Source organism: Achroia grisella, unplaced genomic scaffold (genome assembly GCF_030625045.1).
Source record: "Achroia grisella isolate CSIRO2021 unplaced genomic scaffold, CSIRO_AGI_Agris_v1 utg2809, whole genome shotgun sequence".
Lineage (NCBI taxonomy): Eukaryota > Metazoa > Arthropoda > Insecta > Lepidoptera > Pyralidae > Achroia > Achroia grisella.
The window spans coordinates 53,782-77,617 of record NW_026712768.1 but is presented as its reverse complement, the minus strand read 5'-3'; the positions used below and the strand labels follow the sequence as shown (position 1 = coordinate 77,617).

Here is a 23,836-nt window from a genome sequence, read left to right as displayed (position 1 = left end):
ATGTATTTATGAAGAAAAAAAAAGGACCGCATAGAGGTCGCCCTACCACATCATCATCTGTTTCTACCTTATCCGATTTATTCGTGGTCGTCGTAATATGTTTTTCTCTTCCATTCATCTCTGATCGCAGTCATCTCGTTATTTACTCCCTTTCTCACCATATCATCTTTCACACAGTCCATCCATCTCTTTGTCGGTCTTCCTCTGCCATTATAACCATCCACATTCATATATAACACCCTACTACAGTACATTTCTAAAGATGCTAAGATACACATGAAGTCAGGTAATGTGGTCCCTTGTTGCGATTTAACATGAATTTAACCACGCTGATTTCCAGGATATATCGCATGGAAATCGACCTACTATATCAAATTGCATGAACTGTTAACTCGGCTATCTTGTGAACGTCTCTTATCACTTGCACCATCCATCATTAAAAGGCCATTACGGTGCAAAGCCGATGGTATCGTGATGGGCGGGCGGCCGCGCCCGCTGCACCACGCCTGCACTGGACCAAATCTATAATCAAAATCGCTGATAAATTAGTGCTATTTGAGCAGTTTACCTTTACAAAAAAAAATTAAAATATACTTTAATATTAATAACTGACTTACTTTATTATTGAACTTATGATATAGAAATAATATTTATTCAAATAAATTTAATATAAGCATTTTTGAATATTCTCATTTTTTTAATCTACCACTTATTCGGAACGCAGACGCATCACAAGAAGAACGAGCAAGAAACTTGTGTGTTGCTCTTTTGAATAAATGTTTTTTTTAAAAGTGGATTTACACTACTTATATCCTCTTTTCCATTTTGATATTTAGTGAAAGTTCATTATAACTATTATCAGGTAATCAAAAATAATAATCTTTATTCAAATGAACTCATTACAAGCACCTTTGAATAGTTATATTTTGATCCTACCACTCATTCGGAACGCAGATTCATCACAAGAAGATTGAGCAAGAAACTTGTGTGTTGCTGTTTTACAATACATAATATACAATATATTCGTGTAGTGGCCGCGTCCAGGAAATCCTCCAGCTTGTTTAGAATTCTATATAAATTAAATGACAACAAAATATTTACAATTTTCTTACTTCTGTGTGTGATTGAAAATAACCTCGGTTTCTGAGTGTGGGAATGGAAAAAGCCTGTGAAAACACTAGGAGGCTTCTGTGCTTCTGGGAGGAACTTGGCTGACTACTGTAGTAGCCCGACTCTACATGCACCCGTTGTGCAGAATAGAGTCCAACATACGATACGAATAACGAAGATATACGAACTGTATGTGTCCTTGTACTTTATTCAATTAATTAAATATACATACACATATATAGTATTGTGCGCTAAAATGACAAAAACCTTATTCAATTTCCAAGTTATACAAATGTCTATATATTGACTTGTAATTACAAATACATATACATCCGTATATACAGACAAACAGTACTCATTAACTGTCGTACAACTCAATTAAGTGTATATATTACTTTAATATTGTTTGCGCCTTTCCCTCTGTATATTTTAGTTTCTTGTTTGTTATTACGAATAAAATCCTTTGATAGTAATACGTATTTAGTTTTAATAGTTTAATCTTTATATAGTAGCATAACACGTAAAAGTTTATAATGACAAGACAAAAATTCGAAGCGCCGAGTGAAGTTGTTGCCAGTCCTGTCGAGGGAAGCAATCCGTGTTCCACTTCACATTGATGACGCCTTTGATTCCTTATGAGTTTGATAGATGGCGTTAACATGGCCCCGCCTTTGAAAGCTAATGGAATGTATAGACTTTCAACATATGCTATAATTGAGGTTTTCCTTCCTTTAATTCGTTTCTGTGCCTTGAGGTAGAAGCGGACATATCTTAGAAGTGGCACGATGAATGATACCAGTTGCTGTGAGTATTTCTGCCATATATATTCCGTCTTTGCCCGGGAAGGTACGTGTAATTCTACCCAGTCGCCATTTTAGTGGTGGTAGATTCTCTTCTTTAATAAGTACTAATGTATTTAGACGAATGTCTGGTTGTTGCAATTTCCACTTCGTTCTTGTTTGAAGTTCCGCCACGTACTCCTTAGACCAGCGTTGCCAAAAGTGTTGCCTCATTTGTTCTATGCGATCATATCGTATCAAACGATGTGTTGGAGTAGACGTCAGATCCTTGCATGGAGGCGCGGTCAGAAGCCGACCAATGAGGAAATGCGAAGGAGTCAAGGGGAGGAAATCGTTTGGATCGGAGGATAATGGATATAAAGGACGAGAATTGAGTATAGCTTCAATTTGTGTTAAGACAGTAGTGAACTCTTCAAAGGTCAAATTACAATTCCCTACAACTCGTCTGAGATGATATTTGCATGATCGGACCCCTGATTCCCATAAACCGCCGAAATGAGGAGCGTACGGTGGAATAAAACGTAATTTAATGCCATTATTGGTGGCAAAATCTTCGATTTCTTTAGCATTTTCATTTAAAAATAATGATAAGTCCTTTTGAGAACCTACAAAGGCCTTACCATTGTCACTAAATATCTCTACGGGCTTGCCGCGGCGAGAGATGAAACGTTTTAAAGCCAGTAAATAATCGTTTGTAGAAAGACTAGATACTAATTCCAAATGCAGAGCTCGAGTAGTAAAACATACGAAAACGCAGATATAACCCTTCACCAGAGAAGCACCCCTACCCTTACGGCTCAGTATCATCACCGGTCCGGCATAATCCACACCGCAACGTATAAAAGGGTACCCTGGTTCCAAGCGCTCGGCGGGTAAGTTACCCATTATCGGTGTGATTGTTTTCCCCTTCATGCGCGTACATGTAACACATTGCCGAACTATCTTTCTAGCTAAGTTTCTACCAGCGAGTGGCCACCAATTTTCACGGATTGTAGATAAAAGTAATTGGGGTCCTGCATGGAACAACCGTTTATGTTCATCTCTAAATAAAAGCGTGCTAAAGTAATGTTTACTAGATAGTAATATTGGATGTTTTTTATTATAATCGAAATAGTGTGAGTTGGTCAATCTACCACCAATTCTGATTATGCCATCTTTATCTAAAAATATATTAAGACCGGAAATTTTATTTGAAACACCTTTCCCTTTGATCGGTAATTGTTTCAATAGATTATCATATTCATTTGCAAACGATTCCGATTGTGCAAACCGAACTAACATATTTGTCGCTGCGTCCAACTCGTTAACGGATAATGAGCCTGTTTTACGTAGGGACTTAGACGAGCGGGCGTTGGTTATGAAACGTATTACGTAGGCACTACTTCGTTTTAATCGTTTAAGTGAGGAGAATCGCAAGAAGTCGATTAAACTATTGGATATGCTGGAAGAAGCACAAATGATTTGATTTTTTACTTCCGGCAACAAAACTGAATCATACGTACTATGATCGATTTTAAAGTCAAACTGCCGGTCTTGTAAAAACAAAGGACCCCTCCACCATAGCGTACAGTCGATAAGCATATCGAGGTAAACACCCCTAGACACAAGATCGGCCGGGTTATCCTTACTATTAACATGTAACCAAATTGAATCACCAGTTAACTCATTTATTTCGGTCACGCGGTGTTGCACAAATGTTTTTAATAAATGAGGTGACATACGGATCCACCCCATAACTATAGTCGAGTCCGTCCAAAAATACACTTTATTGAATTGAAACCTCATTGAAGATGTAATTTTCGTATATAATCTGGCTCCTAACAAGGCGCCGCATAATTCCAATCTCGGAATTGTGACTGGCTTAATCGGCGATACCTTACTTTTAGCACATAGTAGTTTAACTGTTACTGACGAATTGTAATCATTATTGTAACTACGAATATAGGCGCAAGCGCCGTATGCACTCTGAGATGCGTCGGTGAAAATATGTAATTCCTTTACGTCGCTGTTTTCATTCAGCACATAACGCGGAATTCGTAAATCATGTAATTTTTTTAATGTATTAAGGAAATGTAACCAATTTAATTTAATGGGTTCTGGAACAGCATCATCCCAGTTAATTTTACATAACCATAATTTTTGCATCAAAATTTTTGCAATTATCGTGACAGGTGTCACAAGACCGAGTGGATCGTAAATTTGCGATAAAACAGATAAAATAGTTCGTTTCGTTATTGTGTGTACATTGGTCACCGCGGTGGTGAAATGTAGTTCGTCGCTAGTGTTGTACCAACCTATACCGAGAGTTTTTGTTTGTTGATGATCTCCAATACCCAATTCTTTAGAAGTAACAATCTCTAGATCGTGATTAAATGTCCATTTACGCAATGGAAAACATCCCGATAACAGTACTTGTGATATTTTACTGCACACCTCCAACAAAATTTGTTTATCGTCATGACCTGTAATGAGATCATCAACATAGAAATCCTCATTTATGATTTTAGCAATGTTATCATCACTACAATCCTTTGCTAATTGCCTTAGACAACGCATGCTTAAGTATGGTGCTGACGCCGTTCCGTATGTAACCGTATTCAGCCGATAAACACAGAGTGGATCCGATGGTTTCTCTCTCCAAACAATAAGCTGTAGATTTCTTTGATCAGTCTGTATAAATATTTGTCGGAACATTTTCTCGACATCAGCGCAAGCTACGAACTTGTACTGCCTGAAACGTAATAATATTGAAAAGATGTCATTTTGTAGAGGCGGTCCGACGTACTGAATATCGTTCAATGACAAGTTTGACGTGGTCACAGCACTAGCGTCAAAAACAACACGTAACTTAGTTGTCGTACTGTGTTCACGTAGAACTCCGTGATGAGGTAGAAAATAATATGGTTTATTATATTCATTTACCCTCGTCATATGCCCCAGTTCAATATACTCGCGTATAAAATCACAATACAATTTTTTATAGAACGGTAATCGATGTAACTTGCGTTCCAACGATAAGAAACGGGATTTAGCGAAAGAATACGATTCACCAAGATGATCAGCTGATTTCCGTAAGGGAATTCGCACTAAAAATCTACCATCTATGTCCCGTTTTGTTGTGGTTTCATATAAGTATTCGCATGCGTGTTCGTCTTCAGTATGTATTTCATTTCTATTAGTTATTTCTTCTAGTTCCCAAAATCGTTTTAAATTTGAATCTATTGTTTGTGTTAAATTACACTGAATCTGATTATTCTTACGCGGGTAATCGCTACCGACTGGACCTGAAATCAACCACCCTAATTTAGAGTTCTGTAGGAACGGTCCACTCGGTAAGCGAATTCTACTTTCGTATAACATATCCCAGAATACGTCTGCACCGATTAATAAATCAATCACGGACGGTTCATTAAAGGATGGATCCGCAAGATGAATATTATCCGGGATACGTAATAACTTATAATCTACTGGCTTTGAAGGTATAATCGACGTAATGCATGGCAGAACCATGCACTGAACCCGCGTACTATAATCACAGGTTTTTGATCGTATATTAATCTCACATCTTTCATTCGACTGAGTGAGTGATTGTCCCACACCCGAAATTCGTATAGTGGACTGTATAGATTTTATATTTAATCGTTTAAATAATTCGCTAGAAATGAAAGAGTGTTGACTTCCATTATCTAAAAGAGCACGTATTGTAAAACATCTGTTTTTATTATCGACTATATCAACTAGTGCAGTGCATAATAGAACTTGTTGCATTGTAAACAAAGTCGCATTTAAATCGTCTGTATTATTAATTTGAGAATGAAGTGCAGTCGATGTACCGTGCAGGTTATCAGCCGATTGTGAATAATGCGCACGATCAGCTGATGTGCCCATGTCCATCTCATTATCCGTATGAATTAAACTGTTGTGTTTACGTTGACATTGTTTACACGGACCAAACATACATTCGTTTATGGTATGCCCGCCACGCAAACAATTTCGACATAACTTTTTTTCATTAATTAAATTTATCCTCTCGTTTACAGATAAATTTAAAAAGGAAATACAAGTATAAAGGGCGTGGTTTCCGTTACACATAATACAATTACGTATTCGTCTATCAATAGGTTTATTAAACTTACTGTTGTTATTCGATCGCGTTGTAATGTAGCTATGTGTTAACTGTGATTGATTCGAAGACCTTTTAAAATCCTGTACAGATTTACGTTTGTGAACTATTTTATTCGATTGTACTTTATGATTCAAAAGTGTAACTTCCAACATGTCGGCTTTATTTCTTAAAAAGTTTAATAAATCATCTAATTTTAATTTATTGTTAGGATCACTAGAAATCGACCCCTTATGATTCTCCCATTCTCTTTCCGTACCTGAGTCTACTTTAGTCAGGACTAAATAAATAATTAGGGTGTCCCACGAATCTGTTGGTTCGCCCAAGGATTGGAGAGCGCGCAAATTACGCAAAATCGTATCAATTAATTTTCTAATCTGTTGTGATGATTCTTTTATAACTGCCGGAGCTGTGAACAATGATCTCACGTGGTTATAAACAAGGAGGCGGTTATTATGAAACCTGTTTTCTAATAGTTCCCAAGCATGATTATAATTGGATGCAGTGAATTCTAGCGCACTAATTACTTGTAACGCACAACCACTAAGAGAAGATTTTAAATAGTGTAATTTTTGAATAGCGTCAAGATCAGTGCGTTTATGGATCATGGTTATATATGAATTTCTAAATTCTAGCCACTGATCGTAGGACCCGTCGAAGCAGGCCAGCCGTATGTCTGGAAGCTTCACAGCTACGGATTTCGAAGAGTGCGAACATTTGGAATCAGTAGCTTCATCTGTTTCTATCAAACATTTCGCCGCGGCAATATTACTATAGTACTGTTCCTCGATCAACTCTCTATATTCTAATTGATTGTCCAATTCTCTTTTTTCTACTAGAACATCTATTTGATTTTGAATATCACAATAATTGTTAAAACACTGCGCAATAGTTTGCATTCGTAAGTTTATTTCTGTTATTTGCATTTTTGTTAAAATAACAGATTTGAATTTATTGATATATTTTTCGAATAATGTTAATCTACCTTTTACAGTAGCTCTTAGTTTTTTCAGTTCAATAAGTTTGTTTATATCAATTGAAGTAACGTCTCTAAATTCGTCATCACTCATTTTAATGGTTTAAAGAAATCAAGTGCAGGTAGGTACTTACGATTTAAATTTCCAATAAAATTAAACTTAAATCCAATAATGCACAATAGAATACAACTATATTATAAAGTTCAACACTGTTAACACAAATTTCGTTTAGGACGAGTGACACAAAGGGATGATGGCTCTGACCGTTTTTCTTGTTGATTCTTTATTTCTTCGATAATCCGGCTGCGAAGACCATTATGTTTGCGCCTTTCCCTCTGTATATTTTAGTTTCTTGTTTGTTATTACGAATAAAATCCTTTGATAGTAATACGTATTTAGTTTTAATAGTTTAATCTTTATATAGTAGCATAACACGTAAAAGTTTATAATGACAAGACAAAAATTCGAAGCGCCGAGTGAAGTTGTTGCCAGTCCTGTCGAGGGAAGCAATCCGTGTTCCACTTCACATTGATGACGCCTTTGATTCCTTATGAGTTTGATAGATGGCGTTAACAAATATATTTCTGTTTATTAAACGATAATTAAATATTCACAAATTTCTCGGAGACTCGTTCAATATGAATGTGAAATGTTCATGAAAATAATTAATTTATAAATATAATTTGATGTATATTAAAATTATAAAACAGTTAATTGCGAGAATCATATATTTATGTTATAAATATACATATATATTTCTTCCGTCAATTTACTTCTGCAGACAAACCGAGTAGCAATTTTCGTATTTCAAGTAAGGAAGCCTCTATCGATACAGCTAAATAAACAGAAACATATATATACGAATCTAATGGTTCACCCATTTAGGTAATCCTTACTTATGTTATAAATTCGAAAGTAACTCTGTCTGTCTGTCTTACTTTAACGCCAAAACTAATAAACCGATTTAAATGAAATTTGGTACACACATACCCTGAGGAAGGACATGCATACTAGGCTACTTTTTAATGTAAAAAAGGGTTGTAAGAGATTGAAAGGGGAAATGCAAGATTTTATGGAAGTATGGTCATTTTTTAAGCTAGAAGCTTGAACTTTATACTTTTAGGCTGTTGATTACATATAAATATTACATTAAAGTTTGTAAAATTCTTACCCTTAAGAGGGTAAAATAGGAGGTGAACAATTTTTATGAAAATTCGTCATTTTTGAAGCTAGAATGATAATTTTTTTTTTTGTCTTTTGGATTAGATAATTAATTTTTATTTTTTATTTAATCCAGGTTTTTTAATTCATGTCATCAATTTATCAGTAGCATTTTCATATAATAATAATAATAATAAAAATAATAAGATGGACATCTATGGCCCATTTGTTTTATTTTTTTTATAAGTACATAATATCTGTCTTCCTTCTACGTTGCTATTTTTAACATTTAACAAGGTAAATACGTGAATTTACTGTATCATAATTGTGCAATTTAAAATAAACTATGTTTGTTACTGGTATGTTGTTGGATGGGATGCGTTTATTTTTAACTCGACATTGAATAATCGGAATTTTTTTAATGGTCAGCAATGAGACCCTAAGATAGATGGAATTTTAATCGCAATCGGTCAAGCCGTTTCGGAGTATCGTTACAAAGAGTGCAAATCATGTCCAAGTCGCTTCGCGCTTGGCGTTCCGCTCAATAATAAAATAAATAAATGTTGCCTATTAAAGGCAAGGGGTGGTAAAATCCGCCATATATAGTGGAGCACTATTAAGGTGGCAACACTGCTTGAACTCTTTAACCAACCCACCGGCGTGTAGTGAAGTGGCCGTGTGGCGTGTTACAGCTCGTTAGAACAGACCAAACACCGTGAACAAGTGTGTATTGAGGTGCGACTCACCGACTGTGTGTAGTTTATGCACGTTTACCATCACGGCCAGACGTATGCAAGATCTGTAGTAGCAGTACCTAAAGGAGCTCCACAGCCGCGTATAATGGACCTCACATATTGCACTAGATACTCGTTCCTGTTATTTAGTACAGAATTTTATTCAGTTCAAATATTGTATTAAACATAACAAACAAACAAACTAGCTGTGCTTGCTACTTCGTCTGCGTGGAACTAACTTTGACCAAATAAGGAAAAAATATTTAATAAATTCAAACCCGAAACAACCCATGAAAAAAAATTCATGGTTCTGGTTCCAAAAATGACGAATTTCCCCTATTTTATTTTACCCCTCTTAAGGGTAAAATTTTACAAATTTTGATTGTCATATTTATATTTAATTTAAGCCTAAAAAATAATTTTCAAGATTTTAGTTTTAAAAATGACGATACTTGCATACAACCCTTTCATCTTCCCTTTCAACCCCTTTCAACCCTTTTTCGCTTTAGGAGTAACTTATATCCTATCTCAGGGTCTAAGCCATCTGTGTACTAAATTTTATTTTTATTATTTATTGTAATTTATTAATTGCAACAGATTTACTTTAGCATTAAGAAATTGTTTTGTCGAACCACAAAAAATCTTTATATTACAAACGCGAAAGTTTGTAAGTGTGGATGTTTGTTACTCACGCTAAAACTACTGAACGGATTTTGATGAAACTCTACAGTAACATAGCTTATCCATCGGAATAACAACAACGTATATTTTATATAGAAATATAACGTGAAACGCTGTGAAACCGCAGGCACAGGTAGTTACTTATATATATTTTTTTAATATTATTCTATTGTTTTGCTCTTTAAATCCTTTAAGTAACCTTTAGTGCGTCGTACTACTGTATTGTAGCTACTCTCATTGTTCATAATAAGAGTGACACCCTCGCGGGTGCGGTGGAGCTTGAAATTTGACATTTTCAGGCTCTATTTAACTTAGAACAATTAGCAAATATATTAGTTGCCTTTACCATTGTTTGGGGCACGTGGGAGCGAGTTGTTGGTGATATTAGAACTTAATCTTACAATATAAACAAGCCTCGTAGTATTTATAGTAGCGTACGACGACAAGGGACAAAACCGCCACCCGGGTTACGAGTCCCGGGAACTGCTCGGAGTTTCCCTCTCTGCCACACCATGGACCCGGCATTTGCACGGGGAATCCAGAGAAAGCTAAGGAGATCATTTCAATGCAGTTCAGACAAAATTCAAAATTAAAAAATCATTTATTCATGTAAGACATTTTAACCGTTTATGTTAATATGTCCAGTTTTTAATACTACATTTACATTAATGTACAATATTAAAGCTAATTATTGGTTTTACTTAAGTGACATGACTTATATTGAGTTGAGCAATAGGATAAATAAGTAAATATGAACTGAATATGAAAGTGAACTGAACCTTTCGTAATAATGTCAGTGTGACTGATTCGTTGAAAAATTATTATACCACTGGGAATATATCCATATACAAATGTTGTTAATATAAATTATGTTAAATAAACATTCAGTGGCAGAATACGCCAGGATTTGTACATTCAAAAGCCCTAATAACGAGCTAGCGAGTTTCAACTATTTAGTAAAAACATTATATGCATTATCACTAGGACCCTCACTGGACACTGCAAGCTGAATGAGCACATGACGAAATTAGGCGTTAGCTTAACATCGGTCTGCAGATTTTGCCAAGCAGAAGAGGAAACGCCACTACACATCCTATGTGGTTGTAGCCTACTCATGTATAAACGAAATATCTCCTTTGGAAAATTTACTTACTATCCTGAGGAGAAAAAAACCATAGCTATGGAGCTACGGTTTTTTTCCTCCTCAGGATAGTGTGAAAATTTTCCAAAGGAGATATTTCGTTTATACATGAGTGGACAATTCTTGTCTTTCTGACGGGTCTATGTAGCGAACTTTGAATAAGGGTGAGCACAATAGATCTATAAGTCGCAGTGTTACAGGTCATAGCACCTGACAATAGCACAAACACCCCAATAAAAAAAATGTGGTATGAATTATTTTCTAAAAGTGTATATCAAATAAAGTGTAGTTTAGTTTGAGAACATGTTTCATGTACTTCAACTTTTTTCAGTTGCAGTTCAAAAGAAAATTCCAGCGTGGCGTCGTATAAAAGTTCATGTTAATATTATTTAATTTTACTTGAGGAGTTGTAAACCCGCCGCCCGGCGCCACTTCCACCTGTGCAACTAAACTTACCCCGTGTTACTTTGACAAAGTTTTTCTGAGATCTGTTCAGGTAAATAGTGTACAGAACAGTTTTAAAATTGCTCTATAATTCTATTTGAATAATAGAATAGCAATATTTATTTGTAGCGTGACACTGTACTTTCATTATGTATTGTAAACATGTACAACATTTATTTGAAAAAAATACGAGCTGAGTTTCTTGTCAGTTCTTCTCATTCTTTCATTAATTTCTTACCATATCATCTTTCACACAGTCCATCCATCTCTTTTTCGGCCTTCCTCTGCCGTTATACCCATCCACAGTTTTGTGTAACATCCGTCTTCATTCCTACGCATTACATGCCCATTCTAACAGAAGGTTGTTTGTTCATGTGATTATGAATGGATGCACACAGAAATAGGGGAACAATTTCAAACCATGGGAACTGTAAAGGGCCTGGTAGCCGCCGCCGTAAGACGGGCCATGGTAATTGGAAGTGGGTGATGGGGGGGGGGGGGGGGGGGGGGGGGGGGGGGGGGGGATTAGCCGGTGTCGCGTTTGTTATTGTTAAAAAAAAAACAAATACGGCAAATTAAGTTTATAAAAAAAATGTATTCATAGTAAAATAAAAAAAATAAAAGAATGGTTGTTTAAAGTCAGGGTTGGGTAAGCCTTGGGTCACAAAACATATAGTCCGCTCAGTTCAAGAATAAACACCACTATCCTCGGTCTCCTCGGTTTTCCAGCAATTCTCTCCAGCAAATCGGCTAAGTCGGTATGCAGTCTCACGAGTATATATAGATATGTATATAGTTTCCAGTCGTCGGGTAGGTGGTTATATTATATCAATATCTACGGTGTTCCTGTAATATACCGAATCATTGCATTATGATCTTATAATTGCAAGATATAGTCAGACCTACGGATTATGGGTATTCTATAGCTACTTAATTAGCCAGCAGAAGAGAGGAAGAAAATCAAGGCGGCAGTTATAATTTTAAATCAGAACGGTTACTAGGCGGTTAACAAAAGCACTGCGCATTATAATCAACTATTATTCACTATGCAAGAAAACAATACTATAATAATATTATATAGGGCAAGCCACACAATGACACTAGTATAGTGACACTATCAGTTAAAATTTTAACTTACTTAGCTACTATGACACATCAAATTTACAACAAGTCTTAAGTCCAAAATAAATTAGCAACAAATATTATATGCACAACTTACCCAGTATGGGAACACTTTAAGATTCTATTTTCAATTTATATAAATATTTATAGTGAATTTAAATTCACTCGAAGAAAATAATTGTACACTGGTTGTAGTAGGTAGGTACTATTAGCGTTAAGAACGGCGACGTATATGCGCTCGTAAGTCTATCACAGAAGTGAGTGCTGGTGAGGTGAGGCAGGGGGCAGCAAACGGACCACGGACCGGTTGTCGAGCGTTGCAATACAATAGACAACAAGTACCTGCTTGACGAACGCAATAACTATCATATTTGTATATTTAGCGATGCTACACCGGAACAAACAGACGAATAGACACACAGACAAGACTTATAAAAAATGTTATTTTGGTGTATGTACCGTATTTATATTCATATGCATGTAGTATAAAACTGTTATTTCAATATTACAAACAGACACTCCGATTTTATTTATATGTATATATTGTTTTTGGCGGGTGTATCGATTTCTCATTGTAAGGGAATTCTGCGCTAGTTATACTATAAATACAATAGCACAATGCTCAAGACGTCCTCAGTGATTTAGTGGTTTAGCATACCGCCGTACTTCCGATGGTCGCGGGTTCGATTCCTCGCACGGCACAAACATTTGTATGAGTATGATTATTTGTATTGGTCTGGGTGTTTCAATAATATGTATAACATGAATTTTAGTTATGTATTTGCCACCATGCATAATCTATGTATTTGTATCAGTTATCTAGTATCCATAACACATGCTTCAGCTAGCTTAACTTGGGTCTAGATGGCTGTGTGTCCTAAGATTAGTATTATTACATGGTATATATATATATATATATATATATATATATATATCTCCTGGCCTTATTCCATCTTCATCTATAATTGGGGTCGGCTCTACTAACCATCCGTGTCTCCAGAGACTTCGGATCTGGATCGTCATTGGGTCTAAATTTTCAGGAGTTAGGTCTTTTTGAAGGCGGCTATCCATGTAAGTAGAGGTCCACACTTCTTTTGTTTCGGATTGACGTTTAATATCTTTTAGGTCATATGGTCTTCTGGTCTTCTTATGACGTGACCGTACGTAACCTGGACTCAGTCAATTTATCCTGAATAGGTCTTTTGGTAATAGTAATGATACAGATATATATACAAATAAATGTATATAATTTATTTATAATGTTATTCACTACTTAAGAATTAACCAGTATAACTAGGAGAATTCCCTCAGTAATCTAGCCTACTAAGTATAGACTCTTCTACTCAACTAAATAAAAGTTCATATTGTCCTCTTTCTCATAGTTCCCTTCATATTTTCTGAAGATATGTGCATTATTAAGTATATGTATGTTTACGTATGTTTATATTTTATTATATATATATTAATAGATATATTTATGTACAAATGTATATTTATGTTCATTACGTGCACCACCTACTATTTTCTTATCTTAATGTTACTTTCTCTACTGGTAGTCTGGAAGAGATTGCTTAGCGATAAGACCGCCTTTTGTATCAGTTTATGTATTATATCATTTTGTGTGTTTTCTTTGTCTGGTGCAATAAAGAGTTTAAATAAATAAAATAAATAAATAAAGCCTGTAATAAGGGTAAGCCGGTAATACTAAATTTTACTAATATTATAAACGTAAAAGTATGTGAGTATGTTTATAACTCTTTCACACAAAAGGATGGATTTAATAACACTTTACAATAATATAACTTATACACCAGAATAACACATAAGCTATAATTTTCAAGTAGTAGAAACCGCGGGCACAGATAGTAAATATTATAATATTATTATATGCAACATATAGAAACCAAATAAACATATCCATGAGTACAAATGTTCGTTAGCGCGAAGAAACTCTAGTTTAGTTTAATAATACTATTACTAATTCGTGAGCCGGTCGGATGTTAGTTAATGTCGTTAATATATGAGGAGTGTGCCGCGTAGTTAATATATCATTACATTTGGTTCCCGCTGCAAACGTTAGATGCAGGTTTAAATTTTAACTCGAGCATATTACCGGAGCAGCCGACGTGCGGCGCGTCGTCGCCTCCTCCTCATATCTAGAGTGGTCCGGGGCAGTTAGCGCACCGACAGTTCGGAACAGCGATCACTAAGACAAACTACGATACGTTCGCAGATCTTCTGCTCATTAGTTCGTTTAATAACATCTAAAAAACGTAAACGCATATTTGTGTGCAATTTTTTTTTATTGGGTTGTTTAAGCTATTTAAGTTGCTTGGAACTGTAGCACTGCGACCTACATAGAATCTATTGTGCTCGCCCTCGAGTGCTATATAAAATACTATATTTTTGCCCTAAACGACATTTGAGCATCTTAAACAAGGAGATATTTGCAGTCATTTTGCCGGAGCCACGTGTATGCAAACATTTATCCGCAGCTTCGACAGAGGGGACCCATCTGAATAGACTGGCCACTAATATTATTCAGAAGAAGTAGCACGCACATCTCAGGGCTGCGATGCCGACGGAGAAGCAGCCATGGTCGCCGCTCCTGGTTTTTGAGAAAGGAGCCGAACAGCATTTCTCCTTCTCCGTCTTGTCCGTCTCCGATGAATTGTGTCGCTGGAGAAAGCAATTAGCGGTCTCTCTCTGTCGCCTCTTCCTGGCCTCGCAGTATGCGACGACGACTGACCAGGACCTTACTTACCATCTTACATAAAACTGCTGGTAACGAGATGTGATAGGTGGGAAAGGGGTTGTTAGTAATGTGGACTGATGATCTTATTGCTAGCAATGTACCATGTCAAGGTGACCTCCACTCGGTTTCTCCCTGGAAATCATCGTGATAAATTCTTGGTAAATTTGTCACGATGGGCTAACTGATCTGTTCTCATGTTCATCATATCATTCTCCACTGGTACCTCGTCAACCGTTAGTGTAGGCGAGTGCACCATTTAAAAAAACGAGAGTTATATAGAGGTTATAGGTCATAGATATTTGCAGTCTAAGGTAACAACAAGTACAATAATAAACATAGAAGTTGGCCAGTCTTTTGCCATTCTCTGACTCGAGTTGGGAGTAAGTGAACTAAAAGATCGAATCGTGAACTATTCTGCGCAAGACTATTGTTGTAATTGTATCAAAGCAACGTACTACGCTGCGCCGCTCGCGTAGACCATACCAAGTGAGGCTCGTAGCGCCGGGCTACGGTACGCTACGCCGCGTCGGACTGTGACTACGAGCAAGCTGAGAGACCACACGCTACGCGTGACTGAATGAGCCGGGATACGGCCAGTACACCAGTATATAGTTCTTATAGAAAAACTTTAAATCTATAGCACTGACAATATTATCTGATTACATTAATAATGAGTGCGTAGCGATTTCTATGTTGATTATCGCATGCCTCTTGTTATACTGTAATTATTTATATAAAAAAACATCTATTAAAAAGAGCAACACACAAGTTTCTTGCTCATTCTTCTTGTGATGAATCTGCATTCCGAATGAGTGGTAGAATCAAAATATGACTATTCAAAAGTGCTTGTAATGAGTTTATTTGAATAAAGATTATTTCTATTTCTATTTCTATTACCGAACAAAAGAACATTCGGCTTTAATTTCAATATTTTCATAATCTTTTGGCTCTTTATTTTATTTCTTTATTTCAGGCTACTAGGCCCATATAAACAATATTATAAAATTAAATTAATCATTATTGAAATTTTCTCTGTGATCACGGCACTGACGACTGTCACGGTAGCTCCGGTACACCACACCCTTCGGCCAGTAGTCCTCCTTCGTGAAGGTGGACAGCATGTTGGTGGGGACCCGGCACACAAACGCCTTGAAACTCGCGTTGTGGCTCGACTCCAGCTGCGTCACCCTCAATGTCAGGTTACTTTTGGTTTGTATATAATCGATAATATCCTGTATCTTAGTGGCGTAATGGTATTAGATGGTAGAGGTATATTGTCATGGTCTTTAACTATACCAATGCTGTTAAGAACAACAGCTGGCCCTTATAGCTGTACCCAATGAAAATGGAGTCGAATGTTGAGGGCACTCCAAACCTGTAGACCAACTTATGGAAGTCTAAAGCCAAACTCCTGTCTGAGGACTAGACTTAAGTTGTCTTCACGTCTTAGTCGGTTAAGCTAATATCTGTTCAGACTGTCGCAAATTGGTTCCTCGTTAGAATAGGACAATGATCCATCTTCAGGATTTTGAGAAACGAGTTAGTGGAGTTTCTTCAGTTCTTCGGAGTTCGCTAGAAATGTATCTGAGAAGTGACTGTAGATTTGAGGTTATCATAAATAATTATTGTTACATATCAACCTTCAATTTAGTCAAAAATAAAGGAAACACTGTAGTCTACTATTGTGTACAGAAATAATAAACCTCTCTTCAAAATTAGTACACGACAATTACACAAATGAAATTAAAAGTTTGGTCTCTATAGTCTGTTGAAAAAATGATGAGTTGCATTGTACAAATGTTGTTCTACAAAATATCAGTGTGTGCTCGAACTGTGAGTTATATGTAAAATAAAATGACAAGTAAATTTTAATATGTAAATAAGATCGCGTTACAGGAGACGCCGTGCGACGCGCCGCTATCTGTGCCGTGAGCCGCTGTCCCACCGCCGGCGGGTTTCGTCTGTAACAATTAAAATACAAATAACATAACAATGTACATATACCTAAAAGTATAATATTGATTGTGTAATTGTTTAGACTTGAGCACTTGGATTGTCTCGGTAGACTTTATAAAAAGTCGTCTGTGTATATACAACTATTACACTTTTTTTTTACTTGGAGAAAATCGTTCATGGGTGACTCCTACTCACTTCCAGATCAACCGCCTATTGCCGGTGTCACGGGATCGCAATGCCAGTCTACCGCGACTCCAGCGGCATCGGCCCGCTTTAGTTTACAGTTCGCTTTTATTTTGGGGATCACTATCTCACCTGTCTCAGCCGACAAGCTACTCATGTCGATTCGGAAAGTCTTTCGGTTAAAGAGTGAAATGTGTCAGAGAAATTACAGAATATCGAGTGTTAACATGGACGTTACAGGTTGTGATTTCCAGGGATTTATTTATGTATTAGGAGTACTGTAAGCGACGGATACCATTTACCGTTAGGTGGATGGTATCGTGTTGGTCAACGTCGATATGTCGACGCTTACCGCTTTACTTCCGATGGTTGTGTGTTGGTGGATGGTACAAACATTTGTATTCATGAGTATGATCGTTCGTATCAGTCTGTATGTTTTCTATGTATATTATGATATACCATATTCGAAACTAAGTATTTAAGTTACAAAATATGTAAGTATTGGTATTAGTTATGTAATACACATAACACAAGTACTGCTTAGCTTCGGACTAAATGACACTGTATGATTGTACATGGATGTTATATTATATTAACTTTGTTATATTCCGCTGGTAGTAGGACCGCGGCCGTATATAAAGCGAATGCACACAGGGTCGGCACGTGTTTTTATTAAATTTGTGATGCACTTGCATTGAGAGGCGATGCGCAGTCGGTGTACACACACCAGTTATGTACCACGTGACACCTACCACCTACCACCTACCACCACTCCTCGAGTACGTGCTCCCAGCTATATCAATAATAATGTGACGACGATAGCATCAGTTCGGTATTAACAAACAGGTATTGGTATTACCTATTCAATTCTCTTTCGTATATTCAACCGACTTTAAATAAAAAGGTTTTCAAATAGAATATTTTTTTTAAATTTTTCTACGTGTATCGATTGTGATGATGCATTTATTTTATTTGAAAGCTGTTTCTTCTCATGTTGTCCCATATAATTTAGACCAGTATGTTTTGTATATTTTGGGACCAGTATGTATGTTATGTCTCTAACCAATGAGTTTTTTTAAGTTATTCATTAAATCGACGTTTTCTTAACTTACTGTCACGATTGCAAGTCTCGGAGTGGTACTCAAAGTATGTGGCGGAGTGTAAAATTTATTTATAAACAAATGAAAGTTCCTACTAATATTATTACTAAACCCTTTCGATTAAAAGTAACTCCAAATTCTCTTCACAACTACTGAAAATTTAACATAATGTCCTCATTTCCGTAATCGGTTAACAATTAAGCCACATCCCATTTCTCCATAGTCCCGTCTCTGAACGTCGTGTAGTGTTGACGACTCAGTCGATTATAGTTGCAGTCGCTCTTCATAAACGTGGTAGGTCATACATCGGAGGTGGGCGGAGCCAACGGTTTTAGGGATCGCACAAAACATAATTAATATTAAATTATAAACAATAAAATGGAATAGAAATTCTTTATTTAAATAAACTTCATTTAAGCATTTTTCAATAGTCGTAGTTATTTCTTTAATCTACCGCTCATTCGGACAATTGTCTCATCATAAGAAACCTGCGTATTACTGTTTCAAATAATCCTTGTAAGTTTACATTTTTAAATACAAACTACCAACTAGCACTAATTTATTAGAGTCAAATATTAAATACACAATAAGATAGTATTACTTTATTTTTTTATACTTAACTTCTAAAAAGTAACTTTAGTTTAATTTATAATATTTGGTATCTAATGTCTTATTTAATCTTAAAAAAAACACATATGACAATGTATATGTATGGAAGAGCGGGATGTACTTGACACAGGCATTTCTATGCTTATAAGGCCATCCCAACACTGTGTACAAATAAACATTTTTTCATTTTTAAGTTTTAATTACCACAGATACCATGATATTACATACTATTACTAATATCTAGTATATACAAACTTATAGCACATAATCATATATAACTGTATACTTTGTAAGGTTTAGTGTTTGTTACTTGTGCTTTCAACTTTTTATTTTTTTTCGGACTACTGTTGGCCGCAGCTGGCCTTTACAGCTTCACCGGACGATAGGGGGCGAGTGCAGATGGCACTCCAAACCAAGGAAGGACTTATGGAGCGGCTGAAGTCCAACTCCTGCCTGGCCAACTCCTGTCTGATTAGTTCTTTCAACTCAAGTGCCGTCTACTTTATCTTTGATAATACTCTCTTTAATAAGGTTGTCTGGAAGAGATTGTATTACCGATAGTACCACCTTTTCTACCTGCTTCTTTCTTCAATCCTTTGCATTATCTTTCACTAGCTGTTCCCGCGGATTCAGCCACATACAATTTGTTATTCTGATGTATTAGCTATCTTATTATAAAGTTCATTAAAATCCATTCAGTAGTTATAGCGTGAAACATTAACAAACATCCATTCATGCGTACCAATATACTTCCGAGTTTATAATATTAGTAAGATCTGTTTATAAAGTTGCAATAGAACGTTATAAATAAGTAATAAGTGATTGCAACCATTTAGCAGCGGCTGGTGTTGAGCGGCGAACTAAACAAGTGTTGACGGAACCCATTAATATCGGACGACTCACACTTAGTGTTTATGTGCGCAGTGAACGTCGGCCCGATTACAACACTACTCCATCAGGGATGAAGGCTTCTATTTCTTACCCTCCGGCCGTCGACAACGCACACTCAACGGCTCGCTAATTTATTGGAGTCATGTTTATTTCTTATAGCGGCCGGACCAAATTTCGGATTCAGGCAACTAATTGCGGCTTAATTCTTGTGATAAGAAGTAAGCTTACGACCTGCCTGATGCACTATACATACAATGTATTCTCATTTGAAGTCGCGCATATTCTTAGTTATATTGCTATAATGTATGCATTTAAAATGGAATAAATTAGTAATATTATATTTACAAAAAAAAAATTACGATATGGGACACAGTTTAGACACAGCAGTGCTTAGTAGACAATATTGTATTTGTCTTACTAGACATTATTAAAGGCAATTATTATTTTGATGTAACTGTGTCCCACAACGACAAGAAAAAAAGAACGAGCAAGAAACTTACGTGTAACTTATTTAAATACATGAATGTTGTATCTTTCCATTTTTAAGTTGAAATGTGAATACAAACTACCAACTAGCACTAATTGATTAAATTTAAAATACGATAGTAATAATACACTAATATCTAGTATATAAAGACTCATTCAATCACTTGTTCTTGAAATTTGATTTATAATAAATAACTATAAACTTATTATGTTCAACCTTTATTCTGACTCAATTAACTTAAAATACACGAGTTAATTGAGTTTGAAAAATTGATCAGTTTTGTTTTCGAAGTAACAACCGAATGACGAACTCAGTTCCAACTCATAATATTTCTAGATACTCAGTTTCGAATACTCTCAATAAAAAGACTAATTATAGAATTCTTTAATGAGTACATCTTACAAGTCTCACGTCGTAATTCATCACGCTCATAAATTGAGTTCAGCAATAGTCAACAGGCGACCAACATTAATCATTTGAGTATATCACAGTCACAGGTCACGGACGACGAGGACGTCGCATCGTGTACGGTGTCGGTCCGCTGGACCGCCGGTCCACTACTACAATGCGGCCCACTGACAGCCCGGACTATACTCGTCAGCTGTCACGTTATTGGGCCCGTCTGTGTACAGACATTGCCCAGGGTTGGCACACACTTTTATATATTAAATAGATATATTTATTATGATTTTTTATGGACGATAATGGAGGCGGCCGACTGACAGCCCGGACTATACTCGTTAGCTGTCACGTTATTGGGCCCAAATGTACAGACTTTACTCACGGTTGGCACACACATATATATATATATATTTCTTATGATTTCTTTTATGGAATGATGCACTCGCCTACGCTAATGGTATACGCTGGCGTGGCGCCAGTGGAGCAATATAAAATTAACATGAAGTGAGGTCAGTTGGCCCATCTTGGTAAATGACAATTTACCATGATGGTTGCCAAGGGGAACCACGTGGAGGTCAACCTTACGTGGTACATTGCTAGCAATGGGGTTGTTAATCCATATTACTAACAATCCCCTTCTACACATAATATTTTTACAGATATTTTTAATGGAATATATATAAAAGATATATAAGTAAGGATTATTGAATGAGCATGAAGTCCAATCAGTTAACCCGTTTATGGAAAATCCACCAGGAATTAATCACAATAATTTACAGAGGAGACCGCGAGGAGGTCGATCTGGCTTGGTACATTATCAGCAATCATTGCTAATTCTCATTACTGACAATCTGATTATGAATGTTTATTGTTATCTTTTAATATTCATCAGTTAAATAATGTTTACTTGTTTATACTCATTAGGTTTTATGATCTTAAAAAGGATATGTATTTAAATCTATGTCCCAATTTGTTCTAGACTTTAACCAAGTCTCGAAAACAAATTGACGTGTTGTTTATAAAAATAAAATCTAACTCTCTGTTTTTAATTTCTAATTAACAGCTTTTCACTAAGTACATACAAAAATATATACGCTACTTACATTAAAACATTCATTTAAAATTTATTTGTTTGACTGTTCGTTGCTGCTAATCTCTGCCGATTCTGACGGGACTTTTATTAACAGATTGCTAATATTATATGGAATAATTTCAACTAACTTTTATTTTTAAAATATTATTTAAAGATTCACGGCGAACATTCTGAGCGAACAAAGTCGCGGGTTACAGCTAATTATAAGTTTAAGATTTTGCACTACTACAAATTGTCGATTTAGACAGACAACCCTAATTGTAATATATATATCGAAGTATGTGTTGTGGATGTGAACATGTAATGTATACCGAGGACGTACGGTCGGACAGCTTGGATTGCTGGAACAACAGTCACATGTTAATAAATGACACAGATTTAGGTAATTACGTACGTACATATCTACAATCAAAACACGTTAAACTTTTATACTCATCTATGGTATATATGAATACTTGAAGCAAAAACTTTTTTATTTATTTATTCATTAGCATTCCATAGTATATGTTATATAATATATTTACATAAAGGATGACATAATACTATTATAAGAGCACCATGGAGCCTGATCCCTAGACTGATCCCTGAGGCATCCCTTAAGAAAGGATTTTGATAAATTCCACCCCTAAGTGGATAAATTAACGCGAGTGAAGCCGCGGGCAAAAGCTAGTTATAGAATAAGATAATTCTCGTTCATTATTCATCTTTCATCTGTGATTAAACATTTGATTCCAAACTTTTAAATAAATAATTCTATTATTATACTCAAAGATTTCTAATGTCGTGCGTAGTGATGGCTGGCTCAACCGTCATACTCGTGAACGAGTGCTGCTTGTAGGGACTGGTCTGCTCTTATCACTACGACTGATTTAATCTTATTGTGTTTTTATATTTGAGCCTAAATAAATTAGTGCTGGTTGGTAGTTTGTATTCACACGTTTCGACTTGTAAAATGTGAACTTACAAGGATTGTTTAAAAGAGCAACACACAAGTTTCTTGCTTATTCTTCTTATGATAAGACAGCATTCCGTATGAGCGGTAGAATTAAATAAAAAATATTTGGCTATTCAAAAGTGCTTAAATTAAGTTTATTGGAATAAATGATTTTCTATTCCATTCATGATCCCGAAAAGCCGCGTATAAACATATATACAAGGATTTGTGTCAATTAACGTTAGATTAGTTACCTCCGAGTAGTGGCAGCTGTCTGTACTGTAATCCACGCCACGATCGCTCCTATAATATTGGATATGACAGTTCACTGATACGACACATTGCAGTTTATAATGCGTTTTAGCAAAAATAACCTATAGTTTGTAGGAGAATAGTGATAACATTTGTGTTTACTGTTTTAAATTTGACGCGATCATTATTTATACGTATAATTAATAAAAATCACGGGATCTTACCATGTTATATATTTATTGAGTTCATAAAGACTGCTCTCCAGTTTACCCGTAATCATGGCGATTGAAACACTGCCGAAATATGGAAACTCAATAAATATAAAACGTAGCAAAATCCCCTGATTTTTACTAATATAATTGAATGATTTTCATAAATATTTGTTTATTTAAGTGATGCTTGATGCTACACAAATTATCGACAGGGAATTCATCCCCTCACGCAGGAACCTAAGTGGTCTCGGACAGTGAGGTTTCAGAGGAGCTTCTCTCGTACACTAAGATTGCGGAATGAACTACCTGCCAAGGTTTTCTCGAGAGACTTCAGCATGGGGTTTTTCAAGAACTAAACCATGCAAGGTCGTCTCCCAAATAATCGTTTATTATTTAATAAGGTCCTAATAGATGTCACATCACATAGAAGGTACATGAACCACCCTGTAATAATTATAATTAAATAAATAGATACTAGTTTACTGACCGCTCGAGCCGACTGCGACACTCTCACAGCAATATATGGGAAGAAATTAAAGAAAATGTTTATATATGTGTTTGCGCTCAGTAATATCCTGAGCTGTTGTTTACTCACAAAACGTTCCGCCCCCGTTTCCGCCCCCGCTGCCGCTTGTAAAATTACTAATTGTACCAATATTATAAAGCTGA

The 23,836-nt window shown here is 35.9% G+C and overlaps 1 protein-coding gene across 1 annotated transcript; it reads right to left on the bottom strand.

Annotated features, from left to right (window-relative positions):
- Positions 1–1,841: 1,841 nt before the first annotated feature.
- On the bottom strand, positions 1,842–6,959 carry LOC131843163 (uncharacterized). Its single transcript, XM_059191776.1, has 2 exons — positions 6,047–6,959; positions 1,842–5,194 (listed from the first exon to the last, which is right to left on the bottom strand). Exons 1-2 carry the CDS (start codon positions 6,957–6,959, stop codon positions 1,842–1,844), a joined length of 4,266 nt encoding a protein of 1,421 aa, XP_059047759.1.
- Positions 6,960–23,836: the final 16,877 nt, after the last annotated feature.

What these genes read in the sequence shown, in the direction of transcription:
- LOC131843163 (XM_059191776.1), bottom strand. Translation starts at nt 6,959, where the DNA reads ATGCAAATAACAGAAATAAACTTACGAATGCAAACTATTGCGCAGTGT. An exon ending in AACGCGATCGAATAACAACA is followed by an intron (nt 5,195 to 6,046) that starts GTAAGTTTAATA and finishes GGTTGATTTCAG; the next exon opens with GTCCAGTCGGTAGCGATTAC.